At 47.1% G+C, this 15537-nt stretch overlaps 1 protein-coding gene across 4 annotated transcripts in view; it reads left to right on the forward strand.

The window, feature by feature from the left end:
* wnk3 (WNK lysine deficient protein kinase 3) overlaps positions 1-15537 on the forward strand; it is an 87974-nt gene that overhangs the window by 2355 nt on the left and 70082 nt on the right. For all 4 annotated transcript variants that reach the window (XM_063208340.1, XM_063208341.1, XM_063208343.1 and 1 more), the window contains exon 2: positions 13085-14930. In XM_063208340.1, coding sequence (XP_063064410.1) covers positions 13746-14930 — 1185 coding nt within the window. In that variant the 5' untranslated portion in view covers positions 13085-13745. The remainder of the gene's footprint in view (positions 1-13084; positions 14931-15537) is intronic.

Below are 15537 nucleotides of genomic sequence, written 5' to 3' on the forward strand. Positions count from 1 at the left end.
TTACTGTAGGCCTATGTTAAAGGTCTGTTATGTGAGTGGCTTGTGTGATGTGATTCAGCTGTTTTCAGAGGAATTGAACAAAAACTAATCAAATTGATTATGCCTAAGTAATGAAAGTAAAAAATAAAGCAGAAGTTAAAAAATAATGAAAAAAATATATAGCCTGTAATATGCTTATTATGTAGGCATATAGTAGCTTATGCAGGCCTATGGTGTATCTGTGTTGTAGAAATAGTTGAACAAAATGACCATAATTTAAAAAAAAAAACTAGCCTAAAGCATAGTTTATTTTGGCGAGAGAATAAAATGGCTTGTTGAACTTCTGTTTGGCTGGTAAGAAAAAATGTCCACTAGCCAAATTGGCTGGTGGTGGAAAAAGTTAATTTAGAGCCCTGGTCTCGTCTCATGTCGCTTTTACTGGCTTGAGGTCAGGTGTGTTGTGTTGTAAGGTGTAAGGTTTGTTCCTCACGATTCAATTTTCATGTCTCGTATCACAGTCTTCCCTCTTCAGGCTTCAATAGCCTAAACCCTTAAAAATATTATTGCTTAAAGCAATTCGGCACCAACTCAAATTATATTCATCCTTCAGCCTTTCAATGGTTCAGGCAGATAAATAGTCCCCCCCCCCTTTAACAGCCATTTCCAAGGCCAATGTTGGAATGGATTGTTTTTGTCATCCTCATTTCCTTCAGTTTTAAATAAGGTCGTTGTGGGGGCCACATTAAAATTTCTCTTCAAGATTCAAGATTCATTGTATGAAGATTGTCTACTCTAGTTGTTATTAACATTTAGTAGCAACATAATTTCACATGTTCTGCCTATAGCTAAATGTATTGAGCCTACAGTCTAGGCCGCCATAGGCCCTCTACTTGTTTTGATCTGTAAAGATTCAAAAGCTGAGTGGCTCAGTCTGTCACTGTGAGATAAAACAATGAAAGCCTATTCACAGCGATATGCCTGACAGAAGCAGTAAGCCACTTTGGAGATGTGTAATCCACATTCATCATCACACTCAATCAGGCCATTTTAAGTACCTCACCTGGATTATAGTGACCGGATTGGAGAAAGGCTGTGCTGATTCAGGCAAAACAGGGGAAAAAACATGTGCACACAAGCTTTAAATCATGTTTTTTTACCCCCTCCCTCGTGCTTTTTTTCTTTCTTTCTTCCTTTGGAATGGATCCAGTGAACAGTCTAGTGTGTGTATCCCACCTTCTGTGCCGCTAGTGACACTTGCTTTCATATGCTTGACCTGGATCAGACAAAAGTGTTTTTTGTGCTGTGTGGTCCCGGTGCTTCCCTGGCTGGTCAGGGGGGCATGCTTCCCATGGCCGGGCCCACTTAGGATCACCTTCCCTGGGCTACTCTCCTGTGGCCACGTCGATGGGGATGCTGGAGAGGTGCGGTAGTGGCGTGGCTGTGTTCAACAGATACGGGCAGATACAGGCATTGTGTGAAACATGATGAGATCACCTGGGATTAATAAGAGGGATCTGTGGTCTTTCCGCCAGCTCTGGCTCTAGCTCTGGATCTCTGGTGTGTGTGTGCGTGTGTGTGTGCGCATGTGCGTGTGTGTGTGTGTGTGTGTGTGTGTGTGTGTGTGTGTGAGCGTGTGCGTGCGTGCGTGCGTGCGTGCGTGCGTGCGTGTGTGTGTGTAGTGCATGTGTGTGCATGTGTGTTTGTGTGTGAGATAGTGTACGTGTGAATGTGCGGACAGTCTGTTTGTGGTATACGCCTACTGTGTGTGTGTGTTTGTGTTTTTAATTGACTCGTGGTTCAATCTGGGCTGTTCAAAGTCCAGTTATATTTTGTTGCTGTATCAATACAATTGAACCAAACTGTTCAATATTGTTATGTCTACCCCCTCTCTCGTGACTCAGAATAGACTGCTTCAAACATCTTGTGCATTCTTACCCATAGCCTCTTGCTGCAGATGGACCTGTCAGTGGGCCTATTCATTCCTGAAAACACTCATATCATAACAACATTGCTATGACAGTGCAGAGAGTCTTAATTAACCGATTAAGACTCGGTCATTACCATTTTGGTGGCTATAAGGTTACAAACAGAGGATCTGTGCTAAGGGGTTAAGGCAGTGTTTCTCAACAGGGGTGCCGGGGCAATCTGGGGTGCCGCAGGCCCCCCTCAGGGGTGCCGCGGAAATGTGGCTGATAAATAAATGTACTATAATACATACTTGTCTAAATTGATAAGTTAATGTTAGTCAGTGGAGTCTTTCATCTGCCATTTACGCAATGAAGTAAATATAGGTCGCCCCAGTCAGCTGCAACTTTGAACGTAGGTCGTGTGACGTCTCCAAATGTGTTACTTTTCTAAGCTTGTGTGGTATCGGATGCGATGCCATGTTACGGCTTGTTGGTTTGGGGTGCCTTGAATTTTTTCATGAATTGAAAGGGTGCCTCGCCTAACAAAAGGTTGAGAAACACTGGGTTAGGTACTAGGTCTGAAGATTATTTGTTGTTATGGTGTCATTAAAAGCCACCAGCACTTCAGAGACACTCAGAGTGGTCTCGGCGTAATGATACAGGAGCTTTTGCGAGATTTTACGATAGGCAGGAGGATTGACTTCTAGTTCAATCTGGAAAGCAGACTACATTGTGACTAATTCCAGTTTTGCTGTGTTGCTGAATCAATACAATTGAACCAAACTATTTAATTTTGTTATGACTATCCCTCTCCCATGATTGAGAAGAATGGCCTAACTTACAGTAAGTTACCTTGTGGTTAAAACCGTCTTGTTGTGCAATTCTCACCCTTATGTTGTTGTCATGATGTCATTACAAAACAGCACTTTAGTGACACTGGACGTAGTTATAAACAAATGAGTTGTTGTATAGTTATGTAGCACGTTTTGAAATATTTCACATAGATAGATAGATGGAAGCAAGATGAAGTGCGAGCCTGTGTGAAAACTAGGCTGAGGTCTGCAGCAGTGTATCCAACTTTCTTGTCGGGGGCCAGACCACGGCCAGCCAACCCTCCCCTGTCTCTCTGCCTCTTTCCTCCTCCCGTCTTCTCTCCTCTCCTCTTCTCTCATCCCCTCTCTACTCCTGTCCTGCCTGCTCTCCTCTCCTCTCTCTCCTCTCCTCTCTCTCCTCTCCTCTCTCTCTCTCTCCCTCTCTCTCTCTCTCTCTCTCTCTCTCTCTCTCGTGATTAAACTGATTGGGGCTTCCCAGGGTCTCACTCCTGCCACAATACAACCTACTTTTCCACCCTGACCCCACAGGCAGACAGACCGACAGACCGGCCACACCAACTGACACAGACCAACAGGCAGGCAGACAGACAGACAGACAGACAGACAGACTACAGACAGAGCTATGCTGCTGGATCTCAGTTAGATTATCTGTCTGTCTGTCTGTCTGTCTGTCTGTCTATCTATCTATCTATCTATCTATCTATCTATCTATCTATCTATCTATCTATCTATCTATCTATCTATCTATCTATCTATCTATCTATCTATCTCTATCTATCTATCTATCCAGACAAACAGGCCGTAGACAGACAAATAGGCAATTGGATCTCAGTTAGAGGAATCACGATCTTTCTATTGCATCGCTTGATCTCTCTGAGAACTGCATACATAATCATGGATGACATTTTTATTTCTGCCGTGATTAAGAATATAATTGATGGACTTGCAACTGCCAGGCTGATTGAACAGAAGCAGGAACCATAGTGCCATGTGAAAATGTTCAGTTAATACACAAATGAAGTTAAATGAACTGCCTAATCATGTAAGACACAAGGGCTGGCTTCTCTCTTTTCTCTCCGATAGTTGGTATGACCTGAGAAAATATCATCTAAACCTGGAGAGAGCAACAGAACAGTGGAGCTAATGGGCTAGTTAGCCTCTCTAGGTAGCTCTCTAGGTAGCTCCTCGTTTTGACCGCAATTGCTAAAAATGTAGTGATGCGTGTAATTTAAATGTATTATATTCAATTTGGCACCTTATGTGTGCTTCACTGTTCGTTTCTGAATCAGTCTCATTTTCAACCCTATCTTATCTGACCAAAGTTAAGTTGTTTTTTATACCGTGGCTGAAATTTAGCTATAGTCACTGCTTTCATTCACACAAACACTGGCACATATTTTATCGAGGGGTAAAATCCCCTCAACTCCCTTTTGTGTCAGAGTGTGTGTGTGTGTGTGTGTGTGTGTGTGTGTGTGTGTGTGTGTGTGTGTGTGTGTGTGTGTGTGTGTGTGTGCGTGCGCGCGAGTGTGTGTGCGTGCATGCACGTGTGTGTGTGTGTGTGCGCGCCATCCCTCCTCTCTTTATCTCTCTTGTTCTCTTTCACACACACACACACACACACACATTTTTCCCATCCATTCCACCAGCCACCATCCCCAGTGCCTGACCCACCCCACCCCGCCCCCTCGCCCGCCTCGCTACTACGCTTTGCTCTGCTCCCCTCCTCTTCCCCTGCTGGGGTTCTCTCCCTCCCTCCTTCCCTCCCTTTCTCCAGCTCTCCGTCTGGAAGCTTCATGTCCCCTCTTCTCTTCTATTCTCACCCCCAGTGCCCTTCTGCCCCCCCGTCCCCTCTCTTTTTGTGAACACTCTTTTTTTCATTGCGCTACATCATGTCTCACTAGCCTAGCCCTACCCTTCCCCCTCCTCCCTACCTCCCTCCCTCCCCAAAAATCCCTCTGTCTGCAATGCACCCTCTTGCTTTGGGGGGCAGACGCACACACACACGCACGCACACACACACACACACACACACACACACACACACACACACACACACACACACACACACACACACACACACACACACACACACACACACACACACACACACACACACACGTCTGACCCCTTTTGTCTGTCCACAGAGCCCAGTCAGTCCCAGGGGATTAATGTGTGTATGGCAGAGAGGAGAGGAGAGGATAGCAGAGGAGAGGATAGCAGAGGAGCGGAGAGGAGCGGAGAGGAGAGGAGAGGAGAGGAGCGGAGAGGAGAGAGGAGCGGAGGGGAGAGAGGAGCGGAGGGGAGAAGAAAGGAGGGGAGAGTAGAAGAGAGCAAAGCAGAGGAGAGGAGAGGAGAGGAGAGGAGCAGCTAAAGAGTGGGAGAGGCATGCAGTCTTCTGTATTATTCTACTTTTGTTGTGTTTGGGGTTTAATAACTCTGTGAGAGTGGACTTCACCACGTTTTTGTGTGTGAGAGAGGAAGAGGTGTTTGTAGTGTGTGACGTGTGTGTGTGAGAGAAAGAGGGAGTCTTTGTGTAGTGTTTTGTACTGTGTGTGTGTGTGTGTGTGTGTGTGTGTGTGTGTGTGTGTGTGTGTATTGCTGTGTACAGTAAATGTAGTCAATGGCACCAGACTAGCACTTTTGGGGAGGAGAGACGTTTGTTGAAATGGATCTCAGATCACCACTGATCAGTCACTGAAACGCAGTGGTATTCACAGCTCCGTGATGTAACTTGTAACCGGTTTGTTTACCGATGACTTTGAGGAGTTAACCTGTTGTGACACCTTCCGCGAATAGGATAAAAATGAGCCAATATGTTTGAGCTGTCAGCCTGAATCACAACTGTGCACCTCAGCGCTTATTAAGTTGTCAGAAGAGAGAATCTAATTGGTGGCTCCAGGCCCATGTGTTCCCCGGTTCCCCCTTCGCTGCCAACCCCACCCCCACCCACCGGCCCCCCCCCTTTCCTTTCCTCTCCTCCTCCACTCCCCCTCCAGTCCCTGTGTGGAGGGTTATATGGGGATCTCCTCACCTGTTCTCCATTAGCACCTGTCTGCTAGCTGTCAACAGTCATCTCACATGCTACTGCGCATCTCATGTCAAGCCGATCTGTTTGCCACCTTTTGGGGCTCAGGAATGGCCTTCTACACAGTAAAAAACACAGACAGTGTCAACTCAACACTTGAAGAGTATTCTGGGACCAAATACAACCAAGACAGTGTTAAATTGACTCTATGAGTGGTGAATTAATATATATTTTTTTTTTTAAAGAAGATCTTCTTCACAGCACAAACAAAAGGGAAGCCTTCAGCTCAGCTACACACAGCAGGGCCAGGAGCTTGTTCAAGTAGAATCTGGATCCCGCCACAGCGGGATCTCCACCCACCTTGTCTGGAACCAATCAACTGAGCATTTCCAACCTTCATGGGTAGAGGCGTGTTAAAGGCAGTGATGTGGTTTAAGCAGAGACGTTCTATTGGGACTAAGAAATGTTTGGTTTAAACTTCGGCACAGCCCTCAACCAGTAGCAAGCCGAGGGAGGCGGGTTAACCAGGCCATTTGGAAACACTAATCGTTATAGTCCTGGTCAGACCAGAATCGCGGTACGTGATCTGAAGTCTATGAAAATCAGGCAATGGTGATACTGCCCTTTAAACAAATATGATTAGTATTATTATTATTTGCATCTAGGGATGGCGAAAATTGAAAACACTCTTAACCGGTTACCGAGACTCATTAACCGGTGGTTAACCGGTAATCTTAAATTTTAAAACGTCTGCGTGCCTGATATGCACAGCACTGATTTTTTCATTTTTATTTTTCACATAAGCTTTTTTTGCTGCGCTGACAGGACCTGCCATGTCCAGCCATTGTTGCCAGATGGAAAATGCTGAATTATCATACTAAAATCTCAAAATTATCGTTTTTTGGGAGGAAATTATTATTATAATTATTAATATTATTACATCTGGTTAACCGATAGCAGAAAATTTTAACCGGTTAAAGTTGAACCGGTCGATTACCGGTTAACCGGTTACTGGTTAACATCCCTATTTGCATCAAGTTTGTTTTTTAAAGTAAACATTTCATTGAATGCAGGGGAAAGACCGGTACTTTTGTAGCCCCATCATTGGAATGCTGTAATAACTTGGTCTACGACATTTGCACAGAGCATTTAGTGATACGACTTGGTCATTTTAACAGAGGACGTATTCATTTAACAAATGAACCGAATTGAATTGATTTCTTTTGTTTTGAGTGTGTACTGTGTGTACCATGTTCTGTGTACTGTATGTGGTGGTGCCGCCACGTGTGAGAGCAGTAGGGGTAGGGTGAGGGTGGTAGACAGATAGAGAGAATAAGAGAAAAAGACGAGAGAAGAGAGAAAGAGAGAGAGAGAGAGATAGTCAGAGTGAAAGACAGGGACAGAGAGAAGGGGCCAGAGAGAGAGAGAGGGATGGGTCTGGTGAGCTGAATGTGTTTGATGTACTGTGATAACTCCGTCCGGTATGTGGATTCCATGGGAACTCCTTCCCCAGAGAACAGGAGCAAATAAGCCCCGTGTTTAAAGGACAACTTCCCTCACATTATCGCTTGTTGTTTTTACCTCTTGTCCACGCAGATCCATAGTTCCCCCCACTGCTCACCTCCCAAACACCCCGTCCTCTCCCCACCTCCCCACCTTGACTGCCTCAGGCCAGGTTCCTAATCTCATCTGTTTCAATGTTCCCTTGGATCCGTCTCTCTCTCTTTCTCTCTCTCTCTCTCTCTCTCTCTCTCTCTCTCTCTCTCTCTCTCTCTCTCTCTCTCTCTCTCTCTCTCTCTCTCTCTGTCTCTCACCATGCTGGAGATGGGAAGTACAAACTGGATCCTTTTCTTTTTGTTTTTTGCCCCCAAAAGTCGGCAGTACCAAAATGCCTGGGAGGGCCGTGTGCGCTACCCTTGTCTTCACTTGTCAAACCGCATCCAATCAGACTTTGTTTTTCAGACACACAGGAACAGAAAGACGCCCGCCGACAACCCAAATGCTGCTTTTGCCCCATAAGCTCATCGGTTATCACTTATGTTGTTTACATTAGCTTCTGAATGAGTAAACTGAAGCAAAACAGTTCATTTTTAGAAATTCTGTTCAACTTCCTGGCTTGCGATCGATAAAGTAAATCAATTAATTGGATTGCCACCTGTTGTAAAGGTTTAAAGGTTATTTGGGTGCCTGATCTGATAAGAGATTCCATACTTAAGCATCTTGAGCATTCAGAGAGCACTTATCACAAAGCCCTAACTGCTGCGTCAAGAGCAAGGAGACTACTTCAAAATGACAAGTGACATGCCTCAAGAATTCTTGTAATAGCTGTGAGGAGTTTTTTTTATAGCTTCCATAGTGTCGTCTTACAGATCATGAAACCAGGATGTCAGATGGAATCTAACTGAACTTGTACAGTAAGCTTACCTCTTCTATTGTATCTTGTTTCCTTATTGGATATTGCTTAGAATTTACAAAAAAAAACCTTTACAGTAATCCATGGCACCTGTTCATTCTGTAGTTATAACAATGGCTGTGTTGGAACGTGTGACTAAGCACTCTATGTAATGTCCTAATAGTGTTATAATGTTGTATGTTTTTTTTCAGTAAGCAGCAGTGCTCCACAGGTGGATCATGTGCACTGTGAGGGCTACACCATCCATATCCTCTTCTCACCACAGCTAATCCTCCCGCATTTAAATGGCGTTTCGATGTGGTGTTGTGATCAAGCGCAATGAGAGTGACTCATGCAGTATGAGCAGTGTCGATGACTAACATGGCCCATTCAGTAGCTAGTATCAAGAACCACAAAACCATTAACTTAGTGCCACCTGTGTACTGACCAGTGAAGATAGCAACAAGACAATGGTAATTGACGTTTTGATTCATTTTGAAATCAGCTGTGCCTATTACCTAATACTAGTCAAAAGAAGTGTCTGAAATGTTGAACATTGCTGAGATTTAGGCAGTAACCATGTAATGCATACCGAGCCGGATTGTAGATTAGGGGTGGGCGATATGGCAAAAATGTTGTATCACGATTTTTTAACATGAAATCTCGATTTCGATTTTTTTATCACGATCTTCCATCCAAAAAATAAAAACAACAAAAAACAACTTTCATATACTTGCAATTTGTAATTTGCAGTCAATAAAATGTTAACACACTAATGATACTCTCATAAAGTGTACAATTGGAATACAATAATGTAAAGAATGAAGTGAAGACAACAACACAAGTGAGAAAACGTCACTCTGATACTGATAATAAACATCCTCACTGCAAGACGATCTATACGATTTCTCCACTTTGGCAGATTCGAGACGATCTTTTACTCAATATCACGATTCACGATTTAATATCGTCATATCGCCCACCCCTATTGTAGATAATCAAATATAACTTCCACAAGTTCTGTGAAAGTGAAAATAAATCCAAAATGTTGTGTATTATGAATATATATTAAGAATATTTAATATTCCAAAGTGTGTTATTGTCCACAAGAAGAAGATGACATTATTCCCCTCTACTTTCACCTCATGGTCTGATGCCATCCATGTGACTGACACACACACACACACACACACACACACACACACACACACACACACACACACACACACACACACACACACACACACACACACACACACACACACACACACACACACACACACACACACAGAGGGGTCACTTGTGTCCCCTGAAGCATGACAGGCTGCACAGCGTCGTCAGTGAAGCGCAAATGATGCCTGTCTCTCACCAGTCAGTGACTGACAGGCACAGCACAGCACAGCACAGCACAAGGCATGTGTGAGCCCTGGGAGACTGTACTGTAGTAGTAAAACTAGCTGCTCTGTAATATAATACACTGATCTTACATAACTAGTCCCCCCAAAGATACATACTAACAGGGTGCAAGACTAGGCTCAAGCCCAATTCCCAGGAAACTACCAATAGTTAAACGTTTTTGTAGCACTTTCTTTGACATTGTCAGTACAAGGGTGTCATATAACCGTTATAAGAATGACATGACATACTGTATGTCAGTGACAGGAACATTTATGACACATTATTGATGTTTGAGACTATTGCCATAATGTGTCATTTGGATTTTGGAATGTCATGACACCCAAACAATGACAACGATATTCCAAAAACCGAATGGCACATAATGACAACATTATGTCAGTGTGACATCAATAATGTATCATTAATGTTCCTGACATGTGTTGTGTTATTCCTATGACAGTAGCATGACACCCTTATGTAGACCAGGTTATAGAAAATGTCCACGTTTTAGTGGACTTTAGGCTGTCCACCTAGCCCCACATCAAATAGACCTGCTAGCACCTGTCCATTTGCATTTGGAGATGAGCAAAACTTTAACAAACAGCATGACATGTTGCCAAGGTTTTCTTGCTTAAGAGTGACTCATTAAACAGCAATCGTTGCCAGACAGACTAATCATTGCAAGACATGTCTGCTAATGTCAGGCTTACGTAGGCCTATGTTATGCTGTGCTGAACACTGGTAGCATGGCCACAGACAGCTTTGACCAGACCAGCGACAAAGTCATCTGAAAGGCCGCCCCCCACTCAATGCATACAATGTAATGAGAACCTAATTCTACACCCCTCTCGCCCTGGGCCAGTGACAACTGGCACCTTTCTCTTGACCACCCCCCAGCCCCCACCGGCTGGCCTGACTGTTAGTGTAGTGAGATCTCAAGTAGCAGTTTAGTTTGAAAGCCATCAGGGTTTCGGCGTCTCAGCTGACCGAGGCGTATGGGACTGTCACCAGAGAGAGAGAGAGAGGAGATGTGCCAAGGAGAGGAGATGTGCCAGACATATTATGGGATAGAAAGTCGGGGTCAGGATGAGGGAGTAGTCCTAAGAGATAGAGACACCAGCACAGCAGACAGTGCAGCAGCAACACTAATATATCATTCACCAGCAGTGAGTGTGTGCGTGTGTGTGTGTGTGTGTGTGAGAGAGAGAGAGAGAGAGAGAGAGAGAGAGAGAGAGAGAGAGAGAGAGTTTGTGTGTGTTTTAATGCCGTAATGAGTTTGTGTGTGTGTGCATATCTGCTTGCATCTCCTCGGGTGTGCTAATGCAATTCTGTGTCTGAGTGTGTGATTGTGTCTGTGTGTGTGTGTGTGTGTGTAAACGCAGACACTAATTCGTTTTTGTGTACCTGTGTGTACTGTACATCTGCTGACATCCGCTCATACGTATTGTCCTGTATGCGTGTGGGTGTGATACAGAATAGATACAGAACAGATAGGGATGTCCATTCTACAGAGAGAGAGAGAGAGAGAGAGAGAGAGAGGGGGGGGGAGAGAGAGAGAGAGAGAGGGAGAGAGAGACCTGCTGCCTCAGAGGAGCAGTGGTATGATGCAGTAATTGCAACCCCCATGTAAGAGTGGATGGGGATGTGTCCATAATGATTACAGTATTGTATCGCCAATGGCTCCTAAGTGGCTCATAACGGGCAGTACTGCTGACCAGGACTAATGCGATTACTCTCTCCTTGATGGGCGCCGCCTGCCACTCACTTCCATTCATTCCTACCGCACGTCTCTCCCGCAGCTTGTGAATCATTCATAAAGAGAGAGGCGCTGTAATGCACCATGCATAAGTAATGCACGTGATCATCACGGATTCCAAAAGCCATCTTGTGTCGGCGTTGTGCCAGCTAATAAGCTAGTCAAGTTATGCTACGACTCAACGACGCAACACTGAAGGGGTTTAGGGGGTTTATTTTTTGTTCTCCCTCTCCTCTCGTAAAAGCTTCCACAGATTAAGTCAAAATACCAAAAAGTACTAGCCTTACTAGGTCTACAATCCTTCCGGAATGGAGGGACCACAACAGAGATTACGCCACTCGAGGCTAATTAGCAGATTTTTTTATGGCTGTTTTCCCATCTCTTAACGTTGACTGCTCTCCAAGGATTTAGGCCTTTTTATGGGCATGGCAGCAGTTGGCCTATAGCATGTGTTTGGCCCATGACCTGCTGTGGAACGAACTAATCACCTTAGAGTGTTAACTTTGTCGGTCTGGAGCAATGGGAAGTGCCATTCTTGTACATAATGTGAGATTTACTTGCTGATCGCACACTGGCAGCCTACGGCAACCAACACATAGTCCCCCTATCCATTGGAGACTACGCCTTCCTGTACCTCCAAATATACCAAAATGCCCAAAATCGGTTTGTTTTGGAGCGCTTCCTTGACTCAGAGAAAGTTTGGTTGAGGTGATCTTTGTTTAGGAAAAACTGTCGAGGCACAAACGGAAACGGAAACGGAAATTCAAGGCACTCCCCTTTGCAAAATGTTTAAAAAGCCTTTACTGTAATGGCTAGGTCATATTGGACATTTAAAAGCCGCCAACGTTTTGACAGTCATACCTTCTTCAGGGAGTCAAACTATAATATTATAAAATGCCAATTTGCAGTTAACAGACAGCCAACTCCCTTTAAGAGCTATGAAAAGCTATGAAAGTAACATTTCCATTAGGGGCACAGAGTGCAAATCAAATGTGTCTGCCAGCATCCTGTCGCGTGCCTGACTGCTGCGTTGTTGTTACTTTTTTCATGGACACAGATTGAAATGAAATGCCTCATTGCTGTTCAAGATGGCAGAGAGCTCCCACATCAGTCAACCTTACATGCGTGGCGGACAAATTCAGCGCCATGAGATATTACAGGCCATATGTCTTTCAGGCCCACATGGTCCAATGGATAATCTAGCTGAGAAAGTAGGTTCACCGGAACAACTCTGATGTGCAGACGTTAGACTATGACGTTTAACAGAAACTTATCTTCAAAACGTTGGCTTTGAATCTTCATAAATAAAATTGAATGTTTCCACATCAGAGTTTCTCTAGCACATCCTCTTTCTCTGCTTGAACTCCTCGCACCAGTGATGCACCAGATTGTGAACAACTTGAATAAATCATGTTCCTCATGACAGAGCCTACTTGACTATTCAAGTTATTGAAAAAGAAAATAACAGGCCCTACCATGGCCTAACGGAAGGGCACCTGTCTACTATGCGGCCGACCCGGGTTCGATTCCCGTCCTGGGTTTTTTGCCAGCCCTTCCCCGTCTCTCTCTCCCCACTCTCTTCCTGTCACCATCGTCTCTGTACTATCATAAATAAAGTCCAAAATATCTTTTAAAAAAAAGAAAATAACAGAGATGTAGCGTTCCCCTGAACACCTCGAAAGCACTTGTTTTGCTCTTAAATCGAATGATGATGAATTACTGTTGTTGTCACTTGATCAACTGATATTGATTCCGTTTCCTCTCCCTCTTGTCATGTCTTTGCTGCTGTTCTAGGGTGCAACTGGTGATCCCTTGACTGCCACCTGGAGGGAAGGAGTGTAAGAAGGAGTGCAACACGGACAGAGACAGGTTGGAGAGAGCTCTGTTGTCACCGGTTGTGCCTATTGCGAGGCTTGCTGGTGAGGAAGGGCCTGAGGGAGGGAGGGAGATGGAGAAGAGGAAAGAAAGAACTGAGAAGTAGACAAAAGAATACCATTGAAAAAGGAGGCGGTGGTCAGTGCATAAAGTGTCTTCATACACCCACCAATGCTGTGGTGAGTCTTGAACTGCGAACAACAGAGACGGACGGACAGAGAAAGACGGATAACAACAAGACGCAGGAGGGGGCGAAGAGGAAGAGGGTAGAGGACGTTCCTCTGGGCGGACTAAGACCAAGACCAAGACGGAGCGGCACTGGCTCTGGCACGGGCGCGCAGGGAAGGCAGGCGGCACTGGAAGGGCTCGTCCTCGGCTCCTCGTTCCGTTGGGGTGTGCTGGAGGCGCGCGGGCAACCGCTCCGCTAAGGACGGGGAGAGACGGGGGCTGACGGAGCGTCCGAGGAGGGGTGGCGGAGGAGGAGTGGGCGGAGGGGGAGGCAGAGGAGGAGGAGGAGGAGGAGCTCACATCCCAGCAGCATCAGGACCGCCGTCGCCGCCACAGAGCATCGGCGTCTCCCATGGCGACCGACCCCGGAGAGCCCACGGCCACCGAGGACTCCTCGGAGAAACCTGATGGAGGCCGGGGAGGGGGCCGCGGCGGTGGAGGGGGAGGGGGAGGAGGCGCTGGTGGAAGAGCTGGTGGAGCAGGAGGAGCGGAAGAGGAGGCTGAGCAGGGAGGTCGCGGAGGAGGCGGGATGGAAGGCTCGGCGGCTGCCATGGTACGGGAGAGAGAGCGCACGCGGAGCACCCCCTCCGACTTCCCCTCCTCCCAGACGCAGGAGAGGAGGGCCGGGCCTGGGGCCGGAGCCGGGGCCGGTGGGAGGGCCGCCTCAGGGGGAGGAGAGGACGGAGGACAAAACAACAACAACACTGCTGCTACCGCTGCTTCTGTCGGGACAGGAGGAGCACAGGAGGCGCCCGCTCGCACAGCACGCTCGCTCTCCTTCTCCACGCCTTCATCACCCACCTCCTCCTCATCCTCCTCCGCCTCCGCACATCACCACCACCACCACCATCACCAGCACCCCCACCCCCACCACCACCACCACCACCACCATCACCACCACCACCACCAGCAGCTTCAGCAGCAGCAGCAGCAGCAGCAACCGCAGGGCGGGCGGCTGAGGCGCGAGAAGCGCTTCTTCCGCAAGAGCGTGGAGATCTGCGAGGAGGAGGACGAGCCGGAAGACTTGGCCACCGCCGCTGCTGCTCTCGCTGCCACGGCCTCCACGGCCTCCAGCGGAGGCTCCCTGCCCGACACCCCGCAGAGCGCGCCACCCCACCTCCAGCTCCGCACTTCAGACTCCGTCTTCACCTCCTCGGGCGAGACACCTCCTCAGCTCCCAGCCAGCGCCTACGCGGTGGGAGGAGGAGGTGGCGGTGGTCAGGACACAGGAGCAGGCGGAGGAGGTGCCGGTGGTGTCGTAGCAGGCGAGGCGTCCACGTTACAGGACAAGGCTGCTGGGGGAGGAGCAGGGGGAGCGGGGGTGTCTCTGTCCCCCTCGTCCTCGGCGTCCGCGCCTCACAAGGCCAAGGAGGAGCGCGAGGAGCAGGAGGAGGAGGCGGAGATGAAGGCGGTGGCCACCTCGCCCGGCGGCCGCTTCCTCAAGTTTGACATCGAGCTGGGCCGCGGCGCCTTCAAGACTGTCTACAAGGGCCTGGACACCGAGACCTGGGTGGAGGTGGCCTGGTGTGAACTCCAGGTAAGAGAGAAAGGGGCGCTCACCTGCTGTGAACTCACAATGACACACACACACACACACATACACACACTAACACAAACACACACACACACATCAGATGGATCACACACACACACACACACACACACACACACACACACACACACACACACACACACACACAAACAAGTAGTATCGCGCACACACATACACACACACACACACCAGACACACACACACACACACCAACTTTTTCCCTGTTCCCACTTTGCATGTACTGTATTTCCATGCTGTCGGAATGATCAAAGTTTGCAAAGTTCTAAAGCCCCTGAAAGGGGGAAGGGCCTCTGCGGATATGTGTTTGGAGGCAAGCCCCAATAGAGCCTCGACTTTCAGCTCTGTTGTAGACTGAGGACTTTACGAGAGACTGATGGGGGCTAAAACCTCTTTTCAAAAAAAGAGAATGTGTGTGAGTGTGTGTGTGCGTGTGTGTGTGCGTGTGTGTGTGTGTGCGTGTGTGTGTGTGTGTGTGTGTGTGTGTGTGTGTGTGTGTGTGTGTGTGTGTGTGCGTGTGTGTGTGTGCGTGTGTGTGTGTGTGTGTGTGTGTGTGTGTGTTTGAGGCTGTATT

Source organism: Engraulis encrasicolus, chromosome 10 (assembly GCF_034702125.1).
Source record: "Engraulis encrasicolus isolate BLACKSEA-1 chromosome 10, IST_EnEncr_1.0, whole genome shotgun sequence".
In the NCBI taxonomy this organism is placed as follows: domain Eukaryota; kingdom Metazoa; phylum Chordata; class Actinopteri; order Clupeiformes; family Engraulidae; genus Engraulis; species Engraulis encrasicolus.